The 24,291-nt window shown below is 30.2% G+C and overlaps 2 protein-coding genes across 10 annotated transcripts in view; one reads left to right on the top strand and one right to left on the bottom strand.

Annotated features, from left to right (window-relative positions):
• Positions 1–17,849, top strand: part of Ca-beta (Calcium channel protein beta subunit) — a 45,902-nt gene extending 28,053 nt beyond the window's left edge. For 6 of the 9 annotated variants that reach the window (XM_088204188.1, XM_088204192.1, XM_088204184.1 and 3 more), the window contains 8 exons: positions 2,794–3,034; positions 6,987–7,221; positions 8,785–8,908; positions 8,982–9,122; positions 9,195–9,362; positions 9,430–9,583; positions 9,691–9,732; positions 13,022–17,849. In XM_088204188.1, the coding sequence (XP_088060314.1) occupies positions 2,794–3,034; positions 6,987–7,221; positions 8,785–8,908; positions 8,982–9,122; positions 9,195–9,362; positions 9,430–9,583; positions 9,691–9,732; positions 13,022–13,419 (1,503 nt within the window). In that variant the 3' untranslated portion in view covers positions 13,420–17,849. Of the gene's footprint in view, positions 1–2,793; positions 3,035–6,986; positions 7,222–8,784; positions 8,909–8,981; positions 9,123–9,194; positions 9,363–9,429; positions 9,584–9,690; positions 9,733–11,063; positions 11,170–13,021 lie in introns of all 9 variants that reach the window. The other 3 variants (XM_088204187.1, XM_088204193.1, XM_088204189.1) reach the window with 3 other exon arrangements.
• Positions 11,783–24,291, bottom strand: part of rau (RA domain-containing protein rau) — a 55,944-nt gene continuing 43,435 nt past the window's right edge. The window contains exons 3-7 of the mRNA XM_088204195.1: positions 22,542–22,798; positions 22,293–22,470; positions 22,066–22,215; positions 21,144–21,835; positions 11,783–12,318 (exon numbers count right to left, since the gene is read on the bottom strand). Of these exons, the coding sequence (XP_088060321.1) occupies positions 21,152–21,835; positions 22,066–22,215; positions 22,293–22,470; positions 22,542–22,798 (1,269 nt within the window). The 3' untranslated portion in view covers positions 11,783–12,318; positions 21,144–21,151. The remainder of the gene's footprint in view (positions 12,319–21,143; positions 21,836–22,065; positions 22,216–22,292; positions 22,471–22,541; positions 22,799–24,291) is intronic.

The following is a 24,291-nucleotide window of genomic DNA, read 5'->3' as shown; positions in this document are numbered from 1 at the left end:
GAAAATTCACGATTACATCTTTAAGGAATCAAAAATCTAGAAAGAGAACTTTTTTATTTAAAAAAATAGCTGGTCAAAGTCATTAGTATTCAAGTGATGGAACTTATAGTTCCCAAAGGTGCACGATACTATACTCTAAGGTGCAATAAATTCAAGTTTTGCCTCTAGGGGCCAGTTTTGCCCGACCCACTTGCTTCCGTGTGAATCGGGCATTAGTGAAAAACGTGTAATGTTGCTTTCACACCAACCAAATTATTACCACCATCGTTTTTAATGAGAAGTACTTTAAGTGATATTTCACTTTGACGGATCTATTTCATAGATTCTCATTTTAACTATTTCTTAAAGATTCTACGGAGATATTTAAAAATAGTATTTTGTTACGCCATCTAATGAAACGTTCTATAATGAAAAAATGGTATGTTTTTTCGCACTAATGCCAATTTTATTAATATCCTCGATATGTGCCCGTAGGATTAGGAAAAACTAAGAAAACCTACGCTGAATTTGAATTATAATAATTATTAATTCCAATTTCACATACACGAAAATCGTTGTGAATTCATATGGAATTTTAATTAGTGGCAGATCTTAGATACAAATACATTTTCACACAAACGATATATTTCACTACTAATAAATTTAGATTTAATGAAAAACCTTTAACAAAAATAATTATAAATAAATATGATAACAAAATTATTAGAAATAGTGTATGATTTTATTAGAAGCTTTGTAAAAAAATGTATATTTCGTTAAATAGAGCAGTAAAAAGGCGTTTGATTATTGCTATAAAACCACTGAAGGCTACTACCGTGTAAATGGCAACAACCAGTTTGATTTTACGTTTAAAATAATGAATAAAATATATTGAAATGCAATTTTTATTGCTCCCATGGGAGATTTTGTCATTTTATATAAAATTTTAATAATAATTTGTGCAAGCCATGATTGTCCAAAGCTGTATTCAATTTTTAATTATAACTAAAATTCACGAAACGATTCTCACTACGATTTAATTAAACCTCAAAATTGTATTTATGTTAATAAAATATAAAAAAATGTACACGGCAGCCAAATGCACCTTTACTTTCTATATAAAAAGCTTTGCAACCTATTAATATTAGATATTTAGAAAGAATTTTTTTAATGAAAATAATAAATTATTATTTAAAAAACATTGCAAGTTTTTGCGCAAAAGCAAAATATCCAAAACTTTTGGGTAGCACATTAAAAAGTTAATTCAATTTTACTGTATTTGCAGTCAATAAGCTAACCAATTTCTCTATGTATGCTTATATTAAATTTATATAACTTTGTAGCATATTGAATTTATATAACTTTGTAGCTATTGTATATTTTTAATATATTTATCCTGAAAATTAGTGGTACTACTAATCGCAGTAAGTGATTTATCGCTTCGCGTAGATATAGTGCTCGAGAATAATCCACGAAAGTAATTCAAATGTAAACCTTAAAAGTGTTGTTCTATTTTTATTCTTGTTTTTATTGCAGCACTGTTACATATAGTATATAGTAGTTTGATTAGGGGTTAACATTTGACTGTACGAATCAAGCATGCAACACTAAATGGGCGCAGCACTTGTAACTAAATAAAATGAAGCAGCGCTGTCATTCGGTTCTGAATATTTAATAGATAAAACCTATGAACTTTTAAATGTACAAGTCGACTAGTCTTTCTACCAGGTGAGAAAGACAGTCATGACTTCAGAGTAAATCACTTCATAGTCTATGATGTTCCACAGTCCATACTATGCAGATTTGCAGGTATAGCGCCAACTAAATAATTAAAAAAAAAATTGTAGCACTTTGAACCAAAAATTTACCTTATTGGTAATTGTTACTGATTTACACTACGATCTGGAAACCTCTTACTAAAATCCGAATAAATCCCGCTTACAGTTATATGCGGAAAAGAGAAAGAAATCTCTGCATGAATCATCATTGATCTGCAATCTAATCAAGATTGCGTGGGGTTCTATATAGAGGAGTATTTTTTTAAGTCCTTGTGCAGTATTTGCATAATCTCAGGAGATTCGAATAGTTAAAAACTACAAATAAAACCTATACGAACATCGCTTTATAGTACGCTGCGCGGACTGAGACTAGGCACAACGTCCTACCTAGGCTTTTGCGAGTGACCGATAAGCCGACACGAAACTATTGGTGATCTTTAGCATCACTAATCAATTTAAAGTGACGGATAAGGGATAAGATATGTAGAGATATCCAACTTAAATTGCTGGAAATGCTAACGCTAAAAAAAACAAAATGCGCAGAAATTTATATTCTACTGACAGCAATTAAAGACGAATGACTCTTGAAAATATCGCAACCCTTAGCCATATAAATCCATGAGTATATTGAGTATCTGCTGTATTTGCCAGATCTCGCCCCCAATGATTTTTACTCAAAGGGGCGATGGAAGAAAACAGGTTCAGGTCCGATGAAGAGCTGAAGCAAGCAGTGCACGAGTAGCTACGTACTAAACCATTTTTTTCTATATGTATTCATGCACCTTCTAAGCGCTAGAAAACTTTTTTTAAACGCCACGTAGACCACGTAGAAAAATATCTCCCAATATTCAATAAATTGAGAAAATTTTAGCTTAACCTTTTAGATGATAAAAATTATTATTTTTCACATATTCATCGGTTCTTCCTAAAATGTGTTCAATACCGGGTCGTACCTCCCTCATGAGTATAGTATCTGTTGCATGAATAGTTGCATAAAATGTAAAATAACTACAGTTTGTATGTGGTGTTGTTCCAGGAAAAGTATGATAACAACTGGTGGATCGGGCGGCTGGTCAAGGAAGGGTGCGACGTCGGGTTCATCCCGTCGCCGGTGAAGCTGGAGCAGGTGCGCGTCCAGGCGGCGGCGGCGCGCACCTCCCGGCTGTACGCGACGGGGCGCGCGGGGGGCGCAGGCCCCGCGGGGGCCAGCTCCGCCGCTAGCCTGAGCGCGCCCTCCGCGCAGCCGCCCAGCAGAGGTAGCACTCCCCCCACGCCCGGTACGTCCCTCCTCGCGACTCACGACTCACGACGCGCGACGACTCGCTTACATCCACATCGAGTGCACTGCAGCTGCAGCGTCGTTGGGCTCTCTTCACTTGGGTTACTTATTTTAGATAATTTGCATACAGAGTCATAGGTAGTAGTAAATACCAAAACATGCTTACCGGTCGTTCACACTACGACGGCGACGGGACAATTTCATTACATTTGATGTGAATTCTTCACTTCTAAGATGTGACTAATTTTGCGCTCGTTCATTAGATTAAAAAATAGCAAATTTTTTTCATCGCTTCTCAGAGTTCAAAAATTCACGTCAAAAATAATAAAATTACCCCATTCCCGCGATAATATAAATGACCGATAAGCCCATAAAAAGGCAATGCTAACGATCGATATAAATGTTTGCAATGCCTAGAAATCGCAATTTTTTACTTTCAATTCAATATTAGGGGTGGGGGTAATCATATTTAGTTATATACAATCTTAGATTTCCCTTTATATTATTTGTATTTACAGTGGAAATATAAATACAATTAAATTTTATAGAGACAGTAAAAAATATTACTTTTTTTATGCTTACATCCAAAAAAATGAATGGCAGAATAGATATAATATCATTTTATTACCACCATAAAAAGCTTATCTAAATCTTATATTTGAGAACTCCAATTTCATTGAGAATTTAAAATTATTTATTTATATATATACATCATTTTACTCAATGGTCATCTTCCATTACTTATAGTAGTATTTCTTTTATAGTATTTCTTTCTTAAATAATTATTTGGGCTTCTTAACAAAACACTGATCCCAGTGGTTTTATCAGAAAAAATCCAGTAAATTTAAGACCTATGCAAAACTAAACAAATAATAGTCTGAAGGTGCAAGGCTTAAACTATATGGTGGATGCACTAAAACTTCCCAGCCAATTTGCAACAATGTTTGCCGAGGATTCATAGAAATGTTTGGTATAGCATTGCCGTCATGGAATAATGTATTTTCTCTTGGCCTTCTTCCTATCGATTGCTTCTTTCAGTATAGTTAATTGTGAGCAGTACTTGGTGGAATCGGTGTAGTACATTATACCATTTCAACCCAACAAGCACACGACATTCTTTGGATGCATTCCAGCCGTTGAAAAAGTCTATACTAGCTCACCCCGCTGTGAGATCTTTTTCGACTATCGTTGTTCTACTGGATCCACTTTTCAACACCAGTGATGAGTTAGAGAAAAAACTAATTTTCATTACATTTAAGTAACAAAGGCCAAGAAGAAATTTATTTCACAACTTTTTATTGCTTAATTGATGCTGTACCCAAGTATCAAGCTTCTTGACTATTTTCTGTAAATCAGGGTCCTGATTGTATCTATGGTATACAATAAAAATCACAAATTTGTGACGGATTTTTAATTTTGATGTTAAAATTTTACAAAAAATACTAGTGACAACAATTTTAATAAAATTAATTATGTTACAAACTTATATTAAAAATAACTTAACGAACTTTCATAGTGCATCAATAATTATTAAATTAAAAATTACATATTTTTACATTGTTTTATGATCGCTTTACTTATAAATACTACTCTGACTCTATAATGCATTAATTATTCTAAAAAGAATTACCCATTTAAGGACTGAATAGTCTACAAAAAATAGTAGAGTAACAGAATTATTGAATTAGTAATATTACTTTGGCAAAGTCAAGCAATGCTTACGAAAATGCTTACACACGTCAGATAGAATAAGAGAATAAAAAACGAATAATTGGATTCACTAGTAAAAGTTTATGGATAAATATTTTGCAATTAGTTGTAGTCATACAGTACCTAATTGATAAAAAATATATTAATAAAAACACTAAGCACATAGATATTGGCATTATATTTAATATTCAAAAACTGGAAGTAATATTTTAATTCACCCTCCACTTAAACAAATCTGTGGTAGTTTCACTTAGCGATTTATTATAAGAATTATGGAATATAAAATTTAATAACTTAGGTAAAAACTGTATATAATATATATATGTCCATATACATATATACACAAATTGTCATATCAAGAAGAGAGCTTAACAACGTTAATAATGCTTTATTATGTAAATCGACTCATGAGATCACCGAAAACATAAATGTGACATGCGTGCTCATTATTAGGTATATGTGAATATTGTTATCGTCGTCAATTGCATGAATGATCAAAAGATATACTATAAAGGCTTATGTTTGTTGCATGCGCTTATTACAAACTTTACGTAACCGACTAATGTATAATTTTGCTTGATTTGGTGTTGTCCGTTGTAATTGTGTTTGAACTTATACCTTCCTTCTGTGTTTTATTATTGTTATATATGTGAGATTATATTTTGATGTGCACTTCCAAGGAGTGTCTCTTGAAACTATCCTTTTTATACTATTTCTGGTATTTAATTGCAAAAGTAAGCTTTATGAACAAACTTCAAAGGAATTTAGTTGGTTTTTAAAGCATGATAAGAAAATATTCCAATGGACATGTGTACTGATAACGACCGATACTAGATGGATTTTAAAATCAAAATTTTGTATAACTAAACATTCTAATATAAAAATAATGATTACTCACATGAATTTGGATAACAATTTATTTAAATTAATACAAAAATACTTGTATATTAACAAATTTAGTTTTATTAAAAATCTCCACATATAAAGTGGTTGATTTAATATTATTTTTCCTTATAACTAACGAGAATGTGATATGAAGATTTGCATAAATGACAATCATTGTGAAATTGATTTGTAATATTTATATTAATATATAAAATACCTTGTGAGTTTTTTTTTGCTAATAGTGTTCAATTTCACAATGTGCTTAAGATTTTTAATTTACTGCAAATCATACACGTGCATTATCAATCATTTTCACACATGTTCATGTATTCCTATTGGTCGTTCCCCAAAAATCCCGTCTGTATACCCTATTTTTACCCCAATACCCAAGTCCAATATTTATTATTATATATATATTATAGGATATTAAGAAAGGAATCGAATTGGATTTTTTTATATAAATTATTAAGCAAAATACATAAACCAGTTTTAGAATGCATCCAATTCTGTTCCTAATAATTATATATGTATGTGTGATGGATATAATATATAATTATATGGTGTATTTAAATGTTTATCTTTTATTTAAGGTCCCAGCAATGGTGGTATAAATATAGCATGTGTAAATTAATTGTATGTAAAGCCAATTGTGTATTATTAAAAATGACATTGAATGTTAGTAACGTTGTATATAAAAAATATGTTATCGATTACTTTATAAATAATACATATCGACGTTGAACATTTGATGTTTGCTGTGATGAAGAATATGTTAAATACATTATATTATATTATTTAATATAATATTATGTACCTGCTTGATTGAATGGGTTGTTGTAAAATTGTTGTGACATTGACGTTAATACAATTTGGTTATATAAAACAATCAATATTGTATATTAATTATTATAAAATTATTCTTATATAACAAAATTGTATTTAGAATTACTATATATTAACATAAAAACAAAATAGACAAATATGTCAATTGATTTTGTTAAATTATAGGGATATAACTAAAAGTTATACAAATAAATTAAAACCTATGAGTGACTTTTGGCACAGTTGTGTAAGTAACAATTTAATATAAATTAAATGTAAATACTTTACTTATCAGGAAGTTGCTTATATCAGTTAATAATTTCATCAGTACTGCTACTGAATGAATCCAAGATAATATAACATTATACTTATTATGTATATTATATATATACATAATCTAATCAAAGAATTATAATCTTCAATACATATTTTAAGATACAATGCTACTTCTAAATATAATAATAAATAAAATTATTAATTTAATAGTAAGTAAAAAATTACTAACAACTTTTATTTTTCAATGTTGTGTACAGGCGAAGATTCTGATTCACAAGGAGGTGGTCGCCTCGGAAAATCAAATTTAACAACGCCACCAGCGAAAGAGAAACGGAAACCGTTTTTCAAAAAGCAAGAAACAGCAACTCCTTATGATGTAGTGCCGTCTATGAGACCTGTAGTTCTCGTGGGACCTTCACTTAAGGGTTACGAAGTGACCGATATGATGCAGAAAGCTCTTTTTGATTTTCTCAAGCATCGCTTTGAGGGAAGGTCAGTACTCATCTCTAATCACTGAGTAATGTTCAATACAATTAGCATCACTTGAATGTAAGAAATCAAATATACATATATTAATTATAATTATATCCTCTATTGATTGATTTTTCAATTGATATGATACTAGTTTAAACAAAAACTAAAAGATGTACTTTATGAGAATCAGGTTGAGAAATTGATTAAAAAGCCAGATATCGGAGACTTTTATAGTATTTATTCCTTACAATCGCTACTGTAAATAATAATTTTGTTTTTCTATGCCAAGTGGTGTGACTTATTCAACCAGTTAGATATGTTTCACATATGTTTTTATTGCACAAGTTATTATTTGTATCAATATACAGATGTAATTCGGGTGTGCGTGGCGGGCAGAGGTAAATGATGTCAACGATGAGTCCGAAGTAGAGTAGTCCTTGAGGAGTCGATATTGCTGACCCTCGAATCGCGTGAATGTGTTGAAGTTAGCGAGTATCAACCTCTTTTACGTTCTCTCACAAAAGCTTGGGCGAATAATAAATAAGCTTATTTGTCCAGATTGATCAAAAAGGTTTTAACAGCCAGTTGAGTTCTTTATAAAGTACTCATTGCAGTGGCAGAATAGAAATATCAGTTGTAATGTCTTTTCAGTAATGATGTAGAAGTGGAAGTCCTTGATGAGTGAATGTATCAAAGTAAGTTTCTTTCTTCATCTCGCTGATCTGACTATGGCGCTGTTCTTCAGTTAGCAAATGTCAACCCTTGTATGAATGGGGAAAAAAGCTTATTTAGATCAATTAGAATTCTCAAGCTCCACCTATTATTAAACATAAATTTTTCGTGTAGCCTTTTATAAGCGAAATCACTGTGTTTTGGAGATCACAATACATTATTTAAGTAGTGACAAATGATTTGGTAATGGTTTTGGTTATGATGATTAATGTTTATAATTTTCAAAGGCTTGTTAGACTCATTGTTTACGACATTTTTGATTGTTCTAAATACAACGATTTTCTTTGGAGGCTTATTAATAAAACACCGTCGTATAAATGACACTTTCTAATAGACAATTATGTAAGATCACTGACAATATAAACAAATACAAGTGCTAGTAATTAAGTGGCACCCACAAATAGAGCTTTTCTATTATAACAAATAGGTGATCGTTGGGTTGGTAATAAAACGCATATTAGCCACTGAAAAAGATTTATTTACGTTTAAATAGTTACATAGTTAAAATTAATACTAAACAATTACTAGGCAGGCTACAGTACTAAGGCAATACTGTCGGTGACAGTATTGCCTTAGTACTGTATGGCTCTAGGGTAGCCAACTTAAATCAGTCCACACAACATAATCTGTATTATTCTTCAGTAATCGAACAAATATGTTCGATAATACTGTACAAAAAGTGATTATCCAAAGTAAATAAGACTGAAAAATATTATTTAGTTGATGAGAATCTACATATTTTTTTTATATTCTTTGGAAAATGTGATTTTATATTTTCAGGGAATGCAAATTACCAATTAATGTAATAAAATAAACATAATACTAACTGTATATTATATTTAATTTCAGAATTATCATCACTAGAGTAATGGCTGATATATCTTTAGCAAAACGATCATTATTAAATAATCCTTCTAAGAGGGCAATTATGGAACGGTCAAATTCAAGATCGTCGTGTTTAGCCGAAGTACAAGTTAGTATTTTATCTGTATTTTTACAATATCTACTTATGATTTAATAAATCGATAACAAATATACAATTTCAGGCTGAGATTGAAAGAATATTTGAATTAGCGAGAACGTTACAATTAGTAGTTTTAGATTGTGATACGATAAATCATCCTTCACAATTAGCAAAAACATCATTGGCTCCTACGGTAGTTTATCTTAAAATATCCAGTCCAAAAGTAAGCAAAAATAAACAATGATTGTATTTGAAACTTACCATGAAATGTGCAATAAATCTATTTGTTTTATAGGTTTTACAAAGACTAATCAAATCTAGAGGTAAGGGACAAACGAAAAATTTGTCTGTTCAAATGGTAGCTGCTGAAAAATTAGCTCAGTGTCCGCCAGAAATGTTTGATGTGATATTAGATGAGAATCAATTAGAAGACGCTTGCGAACACATAGCCGAATATCTCGAAGTATGCTTTTCTTTTAATATTGCTTATCTGATCTTATTTGTTTTATATATATTTTTTTAATCAAAAGGCATATTGGAGAGCTACGCATCCTGTTTTAAATAATACTGTCGGAGGTGTGCCTAGACCTATACCCACAAACCCGTCGCCTCAACCATCTCAAGTTACTCCGACAACTCCGAACACACCGAACAATCCACACGATAGAAATAATCAATTGCCAGGTATGATCTTTTCATATTAAATGTAGATTTGTTAAGATAAAAATTAAAAAATCGTATGTTATACATTACGACATTTAATTTCAATCTAAATTGTTCGGTGCGTTCAGGACACCATGATTCGTACGGTTACTCACACGAAAGGGATAGAGGTAATTTAACATATTTAATACATCTTTAAAAAGGTTTATTTAAATGTTAAGAAATATAATTTAACTTACTTTCGGTGTAGAAGGCAATGGAAAACCATAAAAAACTTGCTAGAAATAAGATATAATTATAATTATTTAATATAGATTATCAAAGAGACAAATGTGTACAAGAGATGTCTCTAAATAAAAAATCCTTTTTCTTCTCATAATACCTTCCCACACATCCTATAAACAATCCGGTGTAAAAGGCAACAGGAAACTACTACACTTATCTATTTTCTAAAAAAAATTATATACTTTGATATTCAAATAACCATCCTCATTGAATGACGAAAAATAATTATATACAAATTAATCTATTATTATTTCAGTACTCACAAAATTAAAATAATAACAATATATGGAAGAAAAACTGAATTATCTATATAAAGTATTAAAAAGAATTATTTATATAAAGTATTAAAAATAATTTCAATTGTGTATTATATATTTTTATTTAGATGCCTCTAAATAAAAATACCTTATCCTTTACATAGTTCCTTGTCACAAATCCTATATAGCAACACTACATCTATCTGTGTTCCAAGAAAATTTGTATACCTCGCTATTCAAGTAATCATCTTTAATAAATGAAGAAATAGCACTATGAGAATATGAATATATGTATATATATTATTATTTTATTATTTTTAAGGTTAATTCATATCCTTCAACTCATTTTAAATGTTCGGTAATGCAAGGAATGTCGATAGTCAATTTATTTTATTATGTGATCATTAATTCTCATGGCATGTGTTCTTAAAATTGTGTTATAAGTGTAATGATTTTTGAGAAGATATATCTTGGAAACTTATACTTCTATTGTTCAATTCAAGTTTAGAATAAATGGCTTAAAAATTTGGGAGAAGGAAAATAATATTAAACTAAATGTTTTAATTTTTTTTAAATATTTTTAGTATGTACCAATAGCTCTTAAAAATATATTATTTCTCCAAATGATACATTGCAATAAAAACTATTTTTCTTTGAATATCACTAATTAGAGTTACATCAGAGTTTTATATTTTGGTTATATACTATATAAGCATATATTTTGAGCTCCGATTGAATTAGTTATACATTTATAACTAAATAATTTTTAAAATATGTGTTCTTGAATTCTTTTGTAATTGTTTTCTCCTAATACAGATTTTTTTATTTATTTCACCCATGACAATACTTCTTGAAAATTGTTTTATTTTTCAGACTACCTTTATAATGTTGATAGGGTCAACAAATTTCAATTGTCATATCTTCATTACCGTTACTCTTATATTTTATTTATCTTTCAGTTCATGCATCTGGTCGTGCTCGTTAATAGGAAGCCTGCTTGTTTATCAACATTTCGTTTTTCATAAATATTATTTTTATATTCAAGAGCGTTTGCTACCCTACCAGGTTTCACTTTATACATATTGTGTTATTTTAATATTAAATCTAACTTATGAAATATGATAATAAAAAAAAACATTTAACACGTTTTAAACTAACAAGCATAACATCAAAACGCAGCTTAATACTATCATTCTGTAAAGTAAGATAGTTGATTAAATTTGTTTATTACACAGTTGATAACGCATTAGCTGATCCGGCAGCTGTCGTCGTTCTTCCGTCTCCAGGGAAAATACGCAGCACTGGAGAAATATTTATTCAATTCTCACTAAACTTGGTCACGTAAATTAATTAATTAACAATTAAGAAACGCTTTAAAGTTGACAGTTTTATGATGCAATCTCTTATTGGACACTTTTCAAGTGCTTCAATTTGCCTTATAAAACATTCCTGCTATTCTACACTTGATGTGTAAGTAACAAATGCTTTGTTTGTGTTTACTATGAATAATATCTTCATAATTAACCAATAGCAATGTTTAATGTGTGTATTTTTATATATTTAATACTTAATAATAAGTACTAATAATTGTCTTGGCTACTATATTTATGTAATAAAAAAAAAACAATAATGATAACAAAAATATTTTATAGTGAAGTGTATTACTAATAAAATAATATTTACTATATATTATAAAGTTACTGATATATTTTTGTAAAATAATGAGAATACAATCATGATATCACATTAAAATGGTAAATATTTTCATATTGTAATTTATTCAGTGAAGGTACAGGACATAATTTTTCTATGTAGTTTACATTGCATTCCAGTCTCCAGCCACTCGTGCATCGCCTGCTGCATTTTTATATTGGACCTCAACTTCTTTCTTCCTGTCGGTTCTTTAAATGCTCCACAGATGTGAAAATCACTGATTGGGATATCTGGGGAATACGATAGATGTTCAAGACATTCTTGGATTGCTGCAACCGTTGAACGGGCAGTTTATATAGCCAAGCTTTATCACGGTGCAATAAAACACACCATGATTATTGAGGAGATCAGCGTATAGATCTGTGTTCCTCTGGCCACGTAGTGCTCCAAATTAAACAATCGTTCATCCCATAAGAGTGCCAGTATAATCTTTTCCATAGAAGGTTGTGTGCAGAATTTATTCGAGTTTGATAAGAAGGTATAGCACTATCTCTTGATATCCTAGAAAACAAAAAACAAAAGTTCTATCTATTCAGCCAAAGTAGTGCCAATATTACAGACACTATGAACTGCAAAACATCTTGGACGACATGGTGTGGTGATCCATGACCTATCTCCAGAAGTGAGGCTATTTTATTCAGGGCTATTTGCTTATTTTCTTTCTCAATGCTTTGAACTGCTGCAATGAACTGTGACGTCACTTTCGTGTTTTGATACCGAGCAGTGTGACTTTATCAGCCAGTAAAATGGTGGGAAGATCTGTTTGGCTTATATTTAACTGCACAAGTTATTATGTATACGAACATACAGATATAAATCAGGTGTCAGTATCAATATGTGGAAAAGACTAAGTTAATTGAAAAATTATAGCATGTCGGGGAGTCCTATATGTTGATGAGTTATACATATATCTAATATTAGTTCCTCGAATAATCTAGAGATTCACATGTACTTTGTTTTATTTAATTGGCAAGTCAAGAACAGTGCTGTCCAATTGTTGTTACATTATTAAATTTGGGTGTAGTATTAATCGCCCGTGGGCTGAAACGGAGTTCTATCATGATGCATCATTGCTGGCATTGTCATGTTGTAAGAAAAAATTGCCCCATATTCTTAATATTTCACAAAAAATATCTAGAAACTGTTGATTGATAATATATGTATATAATAAATTTTGTCTAATGTGTGTTGTTTTTACATCCAGGTCCTTCATACCATCCTCACCATTCTGGTCACCTGCGTGGACGGTCTACTAGGATAGATCGCGAAAGAGATAGATTAGAACGCGAACGAGCTCGCGGATACGACGATGACTACGGCTCGGATAGAGACATAATTTATCCGCCGCACCATCACGTCCCGCATCATTCTCATCACCACTATCGCCAGTCGCACCACTCTTCGTCCAGGGACGAATACGACCATAGAGACTATGACGATCGAAGAGACCATCCGAACCATTCGAGTCATGCTCACCATCATAGGGGGAGCGGTGCCGGAAACACCCACCCCAGAGAGAGTGGAAGATCCGAAGAACGTTACGGACGTGGTTCGGGCGGTGATGAATATGGCTCTTCGAGGAGAGCATTAAATGCTATTTAGTATCCACATAATGACGAATATGATTTATTCGACAAATATTGATTATTATAATTATTATTTTAATGTTCATATATATAAAATATAAACGTATGTATGTATTTCTTAAGAGTTTCCATATGCGTATTTCCTAAATTTATTTATTGAATAATGGAAGTCAGTTTTTTAACTCTGCATAAGTCGCCCTGTGTCTATATAATATAAACTAGTGGTTCTCAAAGTTTTAGGTCCAAAACTCACTCATTTAAATTAATATATTTGTTGATTTAAACCGTTAAAAATACTCATTTTCATTCCTTGAATATTTCAAGACTAAGTAAATTAATATATATATATATATAACCAAATATGTTCAATAAAGCATGCTTGCATATTAAATAACTATTTTCTCACATTTTAAAACTTTTCACAGCCTACGACTTCTCGAACCACTGATATAGACACAAAAGTTTTTGATTTTGATTAATATTGTGTCCCTGAATTAATTTAATAATATCAATTGTATGAATTATATGCATGTAACATATTGTATCATAAAATTGATTGTTCCTAATTAACAAAAATTTTAAGAAATTAATCGGTAACAAAAACATTGTAATTTCTAAGAGACTAAAAGGTTTTTAATGGGGAAAAAATGTATTTACACTAATTTATATTGAATAAGGACAAATTTATTTACGAATATATTTATAAAATTTATATACCTATGGAAAATGGTGTGACCTATGTTGTTTCTATGGGCGCGACTACTGCAGCGTTAAAACTGCTTAAATGCTCATTCGTTAACATTATTTATTATATATTATATTTCTACGTTTAGTTCTTTGAAAGACACTGTATATAATCTAATAATATTATTTATATTTCGTCGATGACATGAACCACAAATAATGTAGGTGTACAGTAAAATACTTAATTTAATTAGGTAATTGACAAAAAATCATATATTATGCAAATGACTTCACGGTTTTTAATAATAATTTTGTCATAATTCTTTTACAATTGTAATTGAACTACAAAACATACATTACAATGTTTTAAGACATGTATTAGCTTAATTTTTTATTGCTGTTGAATGTAGTCGCATATTATGAAACTGATATGTAATAAAATGAAATATAAATACTCACATGTATTAAAAAAAAATATATATATATAACCCTTGCATTATTCCATTCTAAGTCAGATATTAGATGATCTAATATTTATTTAAAAAATCTTAAACTATTATAAAATTGAATTTTTCTTGTTATATATTTTATTTTTACATAAAATTGCTTATACAATTCATGAATATATTGTATATTATTTTTCTTTATGTTATATCAATACTAAAATAAAATAAAGACCTAAATTCAATGTTTTATATATTTATAAAGTTTGTTAAATGATTTTGATCGTGTTGTATTTCTTCCATATTTTAATGATAAAATTATGAGAAGCTTGTCCCTAAATTCTCATTTAATCGTGGTGCCTATATATTAATAAAAAATATTGTATTTATGAAATCTTGATATGATTTAATTAAATAATACATTCACAAATCCTTTTAAAGTTGTTAATAGAAATATACATTATGCATAATCCACTGTTATAACACAACGATATATTTTTTTTAAATACTATAAATAAAATATACGTAATATCTTAATGTCCAAACATTGCTTATACAATATATATTATGTATATATATATACTAATTTACATACATATTTATATTCAAAATTAAGCTTTCTAGTACAGCAATAATATGTTATCATGTACAGTTAAACTGTGTTGTCATTTATAATAGTTAATTTTTAACGGTACAAACTACAGCTTTTGACCATTTTTATGGTAACAATGTTCAATCATATTATCAACATTCATTACAGCATGATTACAGGGTCTGTAAACACTTTGTGTAAATATATTACTAAAAGTAATCCTCGTTAATGTCATTCAATATATAAATAATATATTTAATAATGTTAAAACATTTCTTTTTATATTTGAAAATTTCACTATTATATTAAATAAATATTATAGGCATATTCTCTTAATCAGCATGTACTTCACATAACTCGTATTTTTTAGTACAGAAAGTCCTCGACTAGTGAAGCACTAAAATGTTTAAACAGAGTAGTTTGATTCTGATTAGATAAAATAATGTGCAATAAAATCACATATTTGAATCATCGGACATTTATAGTTTTGCACCATATTACAATAAATTTTATGATTGATATGCCTTACATAATACGTTATTTATGTTATAATAGTTAAATTTGACTATTAAAGTCAAGGACTGTATGTACTTGTTTGGATTATTTATTTTTTCATTATCGACGATTTGTGTATTGTATTTAATATATTTTGCAATATGTGGTTGGTTGTTTTACTTTTAGCATTGTTCGTGTATTATTCAGATTGTTTTATTATTATATTATAAATATACTACATGAACGTGAAAGAATTCTAAATAATATATAAAAAAAAAGATACAAATTAATTGATATACATAGTATAAACTCTGAATGGTCGTTAATATATAACCAATGAATGTTATGTTTATAAAATATTTATTGCAACCATTTGCTTTAACTGCATTATTATAGTGATTTATTATTTGAAGTTGCAATGTTTGCAATTAAAAAAATGTGTGTGAGAAAATTTACAACTTTCTTAATATCCCAACATTGCTTGTAAAAATATTGAACTTTTTAAAGTATACAAATTAGAATTTAACATTATTTAGATTCTCACCTAAAATTACTAAGCCTGTGTCAAGACTATCGTTAGGAGATTACACCGTTTATAAAAAATAATCAATTAAAAGAGTAAAGCGTATGTATGGGTAAGCGATTTATTTCCTTATACGCCAAAAAGCTAAAAAAATAGTTGACAATTAAATTGTTTAGTTTATTATAAAATGTTTATTGAAAACCAACATAATATGTAACGTTGATTCTTTCCCAAAGTGTTTAATTATAACACCACCAAAAAAGTGTAATTGTGGTCATAATTGAAATTATAGAAAATTATATATATTATATAATTAAAAAATAGGGTGATATGACTGGGTTTTCAAATTTGCATTAAGCCATGTGGATATATGATTTGTGTGTTTATGCGGGTAATAGAATCATTTTTATAAATATTAGTAATTATATTTATACTTCTAGTGTCCTCGGTTACTTGGACTCTTAAGAATTGCTGTGATGTTTATGAAAAAAAATGATTTAGTAAATGAAAATATAATCATGTTTTCAAAGTGATATCTCAAATACGACAAATCATCCACTTGTAATCATATTTAAACAAATACTGACAAACAAATTGTTTTTATTTCATTTTAATGATACAGTTAATTTAACATTCGAATTTATTGTATTTTCATTCATCGCATATTATTGTAATTTGTATTGTATTGTATTGTATTGTAACAGCTCAAATCAATATTGCTTAATGTCACGTCAAAAAATCCATTGTTGCATAAAATGCACAAAATGATTTTTAACGTCAAATATTAGGATTACGCCGTTCCGAATTTAAATGTAATCATCTTCATATTATTGAGATTATTCTTCATTTTATAAGACCCATTATATTGTACGAACAAATACTTGTAAATATTTTTTCATATTAAGAATATTGAGATACAATTCTCAAATTGTCCGCTTTAGTTGTAATACATATACGGTTATGTATCTAATATATGTATATGCATCTATAGTCGAAATAATTGTAACATTTTGAAGAATGCAATCGTCGCAGCTGTATAATTATTAGTATATGAATTATTTATTACTGCAGTAATTTTTCTTTGAGCAAAGCACTTTTTCTTTGTATTCAAAGAGATTCTTCTAAATGTTATAATAAATTTTCACTATATGTATATATAGTGTGGTTTGCCTTATGATGAATGCTTAGTATGTATTTGTATATGTGACCAATATTTCTACGATTTATCTAGTGATCCATCTCTTCTAGTCACATATCTCATTTCGGAAATATATAATAAATACCATATGTATAGATAAATATATATATATATAATACATATACGTGAACCAATTCGTATAAATTACACCGCAAATTGTGTAGAAATCCCTAGCAGCCAAATTTATTGATTCCCATTAGGTAGAATTTTCAGAGATGTGAGAAAATTAAATGAATTATCGAAGAAAATCTGATATAGTCCGTTCACCGTATTTATAATATGATATATATTTAAAAAGAATACAGTATGTAAATTTCATATGGTCAATATTGGAAAATGGCAATGCTACTACGTTGCCGACTTTGTGCCAGGTTACAGACTGTAAAATTGTGACTACCTTATAATTCTTGTATAAGATTCTCAACAACTTTAATAATTTATAATTAATATTATATAAAAATAATTGTTGCAACAATTTGTAAATAAAAGAATACTTTTTATCAACCACAGACTGCCGCTTTTATTTATTTTAATTTTACTTATTTTAATTTCTTGTTTTTCAGTCTTTAGAAAACCTTTGGAAAAAAGTTTTGGCTGAATGCGCAGCCAATAGTGCATGGCTTGTTACAACTTTGGCAAAACTGAACAATTTTCTATCAAACGCCTATTTGAGCGGACCATAGATGTGAAAATTATTGAGTACGGCGGATGTTAGGACATTTGAAGTTTGATCGTTCCAAAAATTGAATAAGCATTACAGAACCGAGCATTATTATTATTATTTCGGAATTGGCGCTGACTTTAAAGCCAGATAGACGTCAAAAAAGTTTGTAACAGTTTATATCATTAATATATAATTTACCAAGTATATATACATACTGTGGCGGCGTTTTGACAGTTCCTAGTGTTGCCACACCATCGCTCAACTTGAGAAGCGGGTGCTTTATAACAACTACAATACATACACTCTCCCTCTTGCCATGGCCAAGGTCTAGCACGCCGCGTCCCCGCCAGCTCTCCAAAAAAAGGTCTTTTAATTAAATAGCCCTCAAAAACCACATGCGCTACAATACTATATACAACAGAATGTAGATGTCGGTTTCAAGCGATATAGTAAAATAAGGAAGTCTTGAGAGCCTGAGTCGGTATAGTAAAATGGTCAAGTAGTCTTTGCCATTTGTCATGTGCTTCACGTTGCTTATGTCAATCAGTCGTAGTGATTCTCAGTGATTAATACTAGTGATTCTCCGTGAGTGGTGATGCGACCAAGTGTAACATATTTTATACAGGTCCTTCGAGAAAACATTGACGAATATCAGATGAGCCCAATCCAGAGCCATTCGCATTAAGATTTGACCCCCCCCCCCCCACCTCTGGCGAAAGCAAAATTCAAGGTCCAGTATTAAGCAACTGTCAATAATTACCAAAGGGTCCATACAACTATGCTAATGCAAGGTCAAGAGTATTGCTGCGGTAACTGATGACTATTAATGATTTATTTAAGTTAGAATGGTTATTGTGCAATATGTGTGTTCAGCACGATTTATAATATTAATTGTTGAAAGCCTTACTATAGTTGTTCGCAAGATGTTATGTTATACCCAAACAGTTACAAGTAAACAAAACACTTGTATTAATAAATTCACATTGCTGATGATTCTTGATAGGTTCTGCGTATATTATAAGCAGTAGTGTAGTGGGGCCGGAACTTCTTTCTGCTACTTTTTTCCATCATCGGAACACATTCCAGTTAGAAGATCTGGTAAAATTTATTTGAGCTTAATTGATTATTCACCGATAGCACATTTTTAAGCAGCACACTGCATAACTCAACTACAATGAAACAAATAAAATAGCCAGGTTTTTCTTCTAAGAGTTCACATAAACTGAAATCTCATTAATTACCCCAAAAGGGAGTAGCGTTCCGGTACTTCTTTTTTTATATCTACATCACTGGTTATTAGTATAATCTTTCCAATAGATAAACGGTGGTGAACACAAATTTTTTTCTCCAGTAGCACTAATTATTAGGAAGACATTGCAATCTACATCAAAGCTTTCAATAAATGTAGCCCATTGAAAAGGCTCTAATCTATTTGAACCGTGAGACTGGCGCAAGTAAAATACAAACATTTATTTTATTGTGAACTGTGATCATACAACTGGTCAGTAGGCAAATACTTAATTCTTTGTCCAGCTGATTTGCAGCCCTGGATCTATGGTTGTACGCTGCACACAGAAAGCTTTACTCTGCCAAAGTTGACATAACTATTCCGACTTTGACTCACCTATCTCAGTATGAGACCTTCCACTTACACCACCTTTGAATTGATACACCGACGCCAATGTGGGCGTACTGGCCATTTCTGACCTGGTCAACGCATGACAACGGTTTAAGACTTTAAAATTTAATAACTTTCATTCGATATTCTTAAACTGGATATTTTTTACCGACACATAAAATTAATATTTTGCAAGTAGTTGAGTGACTAATGTCAAATAGTTAAGTGACTATTGGCCCGATCTGTGCTAAAATGACTACCAGTTTGTTCAAAAATAAATTACTTAGTAAATTTGTATGCATTATGAGATTTTTACGTTTTATACTTTATAACGATTAAATATGTACCAATTTTTCTATATATTACTCTGAATCTACTATGTACCTGCTTAAATGCTTATAAAATAGCAAAGTGAACCATTTACATGTTTTGAAAATAAAATATTTTACAAGGAAAACTCGATAGTGTCTGGTTATAGAAAACAACATTATATTTTTATTATTGTTTTATTTTATTTTAAACATAAATTAACATTAACGAGGTACACTAGTTATGCAAACTCAAATACATAATAATTTAATATATGTATCTATATATCTTTGGTAATAACTAGCTTCATGTTAACTACAACACTACCGAATTATAAATTCACAAAGTAAGTTGAAACTTTCGACATTCAGTGTTTTTTAGTTAATTAATAAAACATAGTTTTTAATATATTATTGAATATTATATACATACATGCGTATTACTTGTTACAATCTAATCTTTGGAAAAAGTGTGATTTATCATAAAACATGTTTGATAAATTATCAAAGGCAAACCTACTGTCGTTTTAGTATGAATTATAAACATTTAAAAGAATTTATTTGCTACTAATATATCATTTTTGGCATATATAATTAATAAATCTGCGGTAATAATTGTTTTTTGCAACATTAACCATATTAATTACATCTAAAATTTGACTTAGATTTCTTAAACGCATACAAAATTAATATATTTATAATAAATACTTAGCGATCAAAAATTATCACATGCAACGTTGCATCATTGAATAGAAAATTCAAGAGTTTATAAATCAATAAGACGTTTATGGCAACTTAAGTATTATATTATGCCTGTAGTTGTTACTTTTTAATGCAATATTGAATGTAGAAATTACTTAATAATATTATATAGGGAATACATCGAAATGCCAAGAATGGTAACTAAAAGCAATAGTCGTATTGTACATTACATAAATATTATTATAATAAAATAACATTAAAAAATTATCTATTATTTTATCAATAAATATGAAAATAATAAGACTTGAGGATTAAAATTATACATAATAATGACTTAATTTTTATTTTAACATACAATTTTGGTATGAATTGTACAGATTTACTTATGGTATAATTTTTACAGTTGTATATACAAAAATTTACATTTTTATTAAGTAGTTTAATAACCAAAATTGTATGTGTAATAATAACGTGCCTTTTGTATTAACTTTGGTACAAATTATATTTACTTACTTTTTAATTCATATATAAAAATAATTTTCATAATCTGCAAAGGATTGCGGTGCTTTTCTTCTTGGAGCAGCAAGGGGAGGAAGACTAGATAGACGATATGATGGCGTAGGAGAAGGGCTTATTAAACTAGAGGGACCGTTTTCTCCGAAAGTCTTCGAAATGGGCGACTGATTCGGAGTGCTGGTTATTAAATCTTCATTCTCCAAGCTGCTCAAGCTCGACGTATCGAAACTCTTACCAGAAAACCTATGACTACTGCTATAGCTACTTATACTCGGATATTTATATACTGGACTGTAACATCCGATTTGGTGGCAACTCTTGCTAGAAGTGATGCTGGTTTTTCCAGATGATGTATTTTTATTTTCACAATGACCGCAAGTAGTGAGAGCCTTCTTTTCGCAATTACAGCTTCTCGACTTTTCAGTCACGAGTGGTTTGAGAGATTCGCATTTGAAATTGACGTAATTTCCCCATTTGTCACATCCATTTTCCTCCAGTATGCTGTCAATACTCTTGTTCTTCGCTTTTAACACTTTGGTATCTGACGCATTCAAGACGTTGTCTGAGATGGATTTTTTAACATCTGAAGGAGTAGATAAAGATAAACTGGAGAAAGAGTCCAACGTCTGCTTCATATTGTTGAAGTAAGGTAATTGTTTCGTAGACAATTGGAAGTCTGGTGTCCACATCTGAAAAAAATGAACGACTATTTTTATTTTGATATTATTTATATATATTTTTTTATATAAGAGAACACTTTTAAAATTTATAATGAAAATATGTATAGCAGACTAGCAAATTTTACAACACTTCGCTTCAGCCTGCAGACAAGACAAACCAAATAAAAATAATAATGATAGATAAACATTTATTAAATATTTAAGTCTGCGCATTTAGTAAATTAAAATGAACAACATACTTGTTTCCTTTGCATCAATGGACAATAGTCGGGATTCCGTCTAACAAGAAAGTGGCATTGTTGTCCGGCTGCACTTTGCCAAGCTTGCTGCACACGAAGCGGTAAATCATCCGGATGAAGCTTCCTTTGATACTCTTGGGATTCGCATACCTACATCAAACACAAAATGAATGTTAAAAAAACATTGTATTGTGAAGATCGACGACATTAAATATTCATTTACATACCTCATACAAAGAAAACTGCTCGACTTTCTCGTTTGAATTATAGCAAGACAATAGAAGTGCTAATAGCTCATCTGCCGTAGTCCTATCGCTGATGAGAAGGCTTTTATACTGAGAGGAGCTCATCAATGCAGAATCGTATATCCTGATTAATCCACCTTTTCTCATTTGTAAAGAAAATCTGAAAAAAATAAAAAAAATATTAGTTTTTTATAAATTTTAATATGATTGAATTTGAGGTGTTATACTGACTTGGAGTAACCCTTCGGATGGCACGTTTGAAGAGCGGCAGGTCTGGCCTCCTCATCAAGGGCTAAGAGAGTTCTGACGCCAGCACGTCTAACAGCCACTTCCATAGTTAGATAGAATAGTCGTGGATCTCGATGCTTCATGCGAAATTTGCTTAGCAACTGATAAACTACTTCTCGACTGGTGGTCTGGAGAGTCACGCTCAATGTCTTATATTCTATGTCGGAACGTAGACATTTCGCGTACACTTTGATGGTGGTCTGTAAGAGATAAGGCAAAAGTTAGATACAATAATAATTATAAAAGATTGCAAACTTTGATGGTGGTCTGTAAGAGATAATGCAAAATTTAGGAACAATAATAATTATAAAAGGTTGCAAACCGACGCGCGTTATCAAAACAGATTGCGTCAGAGCCAGCGCATTTGGACTGCTTCGCAAAATTTGTGTATACAAAATATTAAAACTAAATTGTCGGTTAGATTAAGTATCAGTTGATTTTAAAATAAAATATCTTACGTGCATATTTCGAGGGTTTATCAAGAACACCATTTTATTTCCCTTCAATTTTTTGGCGTTGTACATCACCAATTACACTCATGCGTCACAAACAACAGTTTTATAATAATGTAACTGCGTTTTAATATTAATTAAATATCGATATGGATCGATCGATGATGCGTGCGATCAGAGGAAGTCTCGTTCGCCACTGAAGTGGTCGCCTGACCGACGGTGACCAGATCTTGTTCCGAAGCCATACAAGGGAGAGATGCGCATGCGCACCACACCGGAAGTGAACACTCCGCGAGAAGACAAGGGAGAACCGAAATAATCCGAAGGTGGATAGACGAAAAAATCAAAAAAGACCACAATTATGTAACTCTGACGCGGCGCACCAATATTTGGACGTGTTCAGGAATTAATAAATCAAGACTTTAAAACACGCATGTCCGAAGTAATAAATCAGATCAAACGAGAGTATTGGTTTTAGGTTTTCGGATGATGTTGACCTGTTGATACGATAAATTATTTGGGTGGTTATTCTTTCAGGCTGAAAAATAAGGATATTCCGCTCTCTTTGATTTTTATTAAAACTAACAGCTGAAAGATCTGGGTTCAAATCCCATATAACCTAATGCTTTTCAATTTCTTTCGTCCCTGGGAGTTAGTGATTATTATATAATTATAATTCCGATCGATCATCACTGATTAGGTTATCCTAGTTTTTCCTAATTTCATGGATGAATATCGTGATGAAAAATTAAAACAAAATCGAGCTAGCTGTAATAATTTTCACTGATTTTTAGATTTCGGTCTGGTGTCTCTTTTGGTGTTTACCACATTGTAACGCATTGGGTTAACGCCTGTCATGTTTCAACAGAAAATCTACAATAATTATATTAGATTGTGGTAGATATCTCGTGGCAATTATGTTTTACAAAATCGATATTTGTATTGATGTTCCTCTTCTTTCCGTGGACTCATATAGTCTCATAGCGAATTTAGTTACTTTACATTTACATATAATAAAATCTAATTATAATTGTATTATTTAATACTGATTTTGAAGACGCAATAGATTTTTTATTTAATAACTCATTATTTGGTAAAAGAAAACTAAGGATTAAGCCTTTTTAATATGTAAATTGCTTTTAATTTTTATATTTATAGATATTTATTTAGTCTGACATTATTTATATATTATTTACAAAATATTATATTTAAGCAATAAATTAACTTTTCGGTTACCATTT

Source organism: Plectrocnemia conspersa, unplaced genomic scaffold, assembly GCF_051122295.1.
Source record: "Plectrocnemia conspersa isolate PC_06_02 unplaced genomic scaffold, ASM5112229v1 ptg000014l, whole genome shotgun sequence".
Taxonomy (NCBI): domain Eukaryota; kingdom Metazoa; phylum Arthropoda; class Insecta; order Trichoptera; family Polycentropodidae; genus Plectrocnemia; species Plectrocnemia conspersa.
Note: the sequence above shows the minus strand (reverse complement) of the source record. Positions and strands in the feature narration are given on the sequence as shown.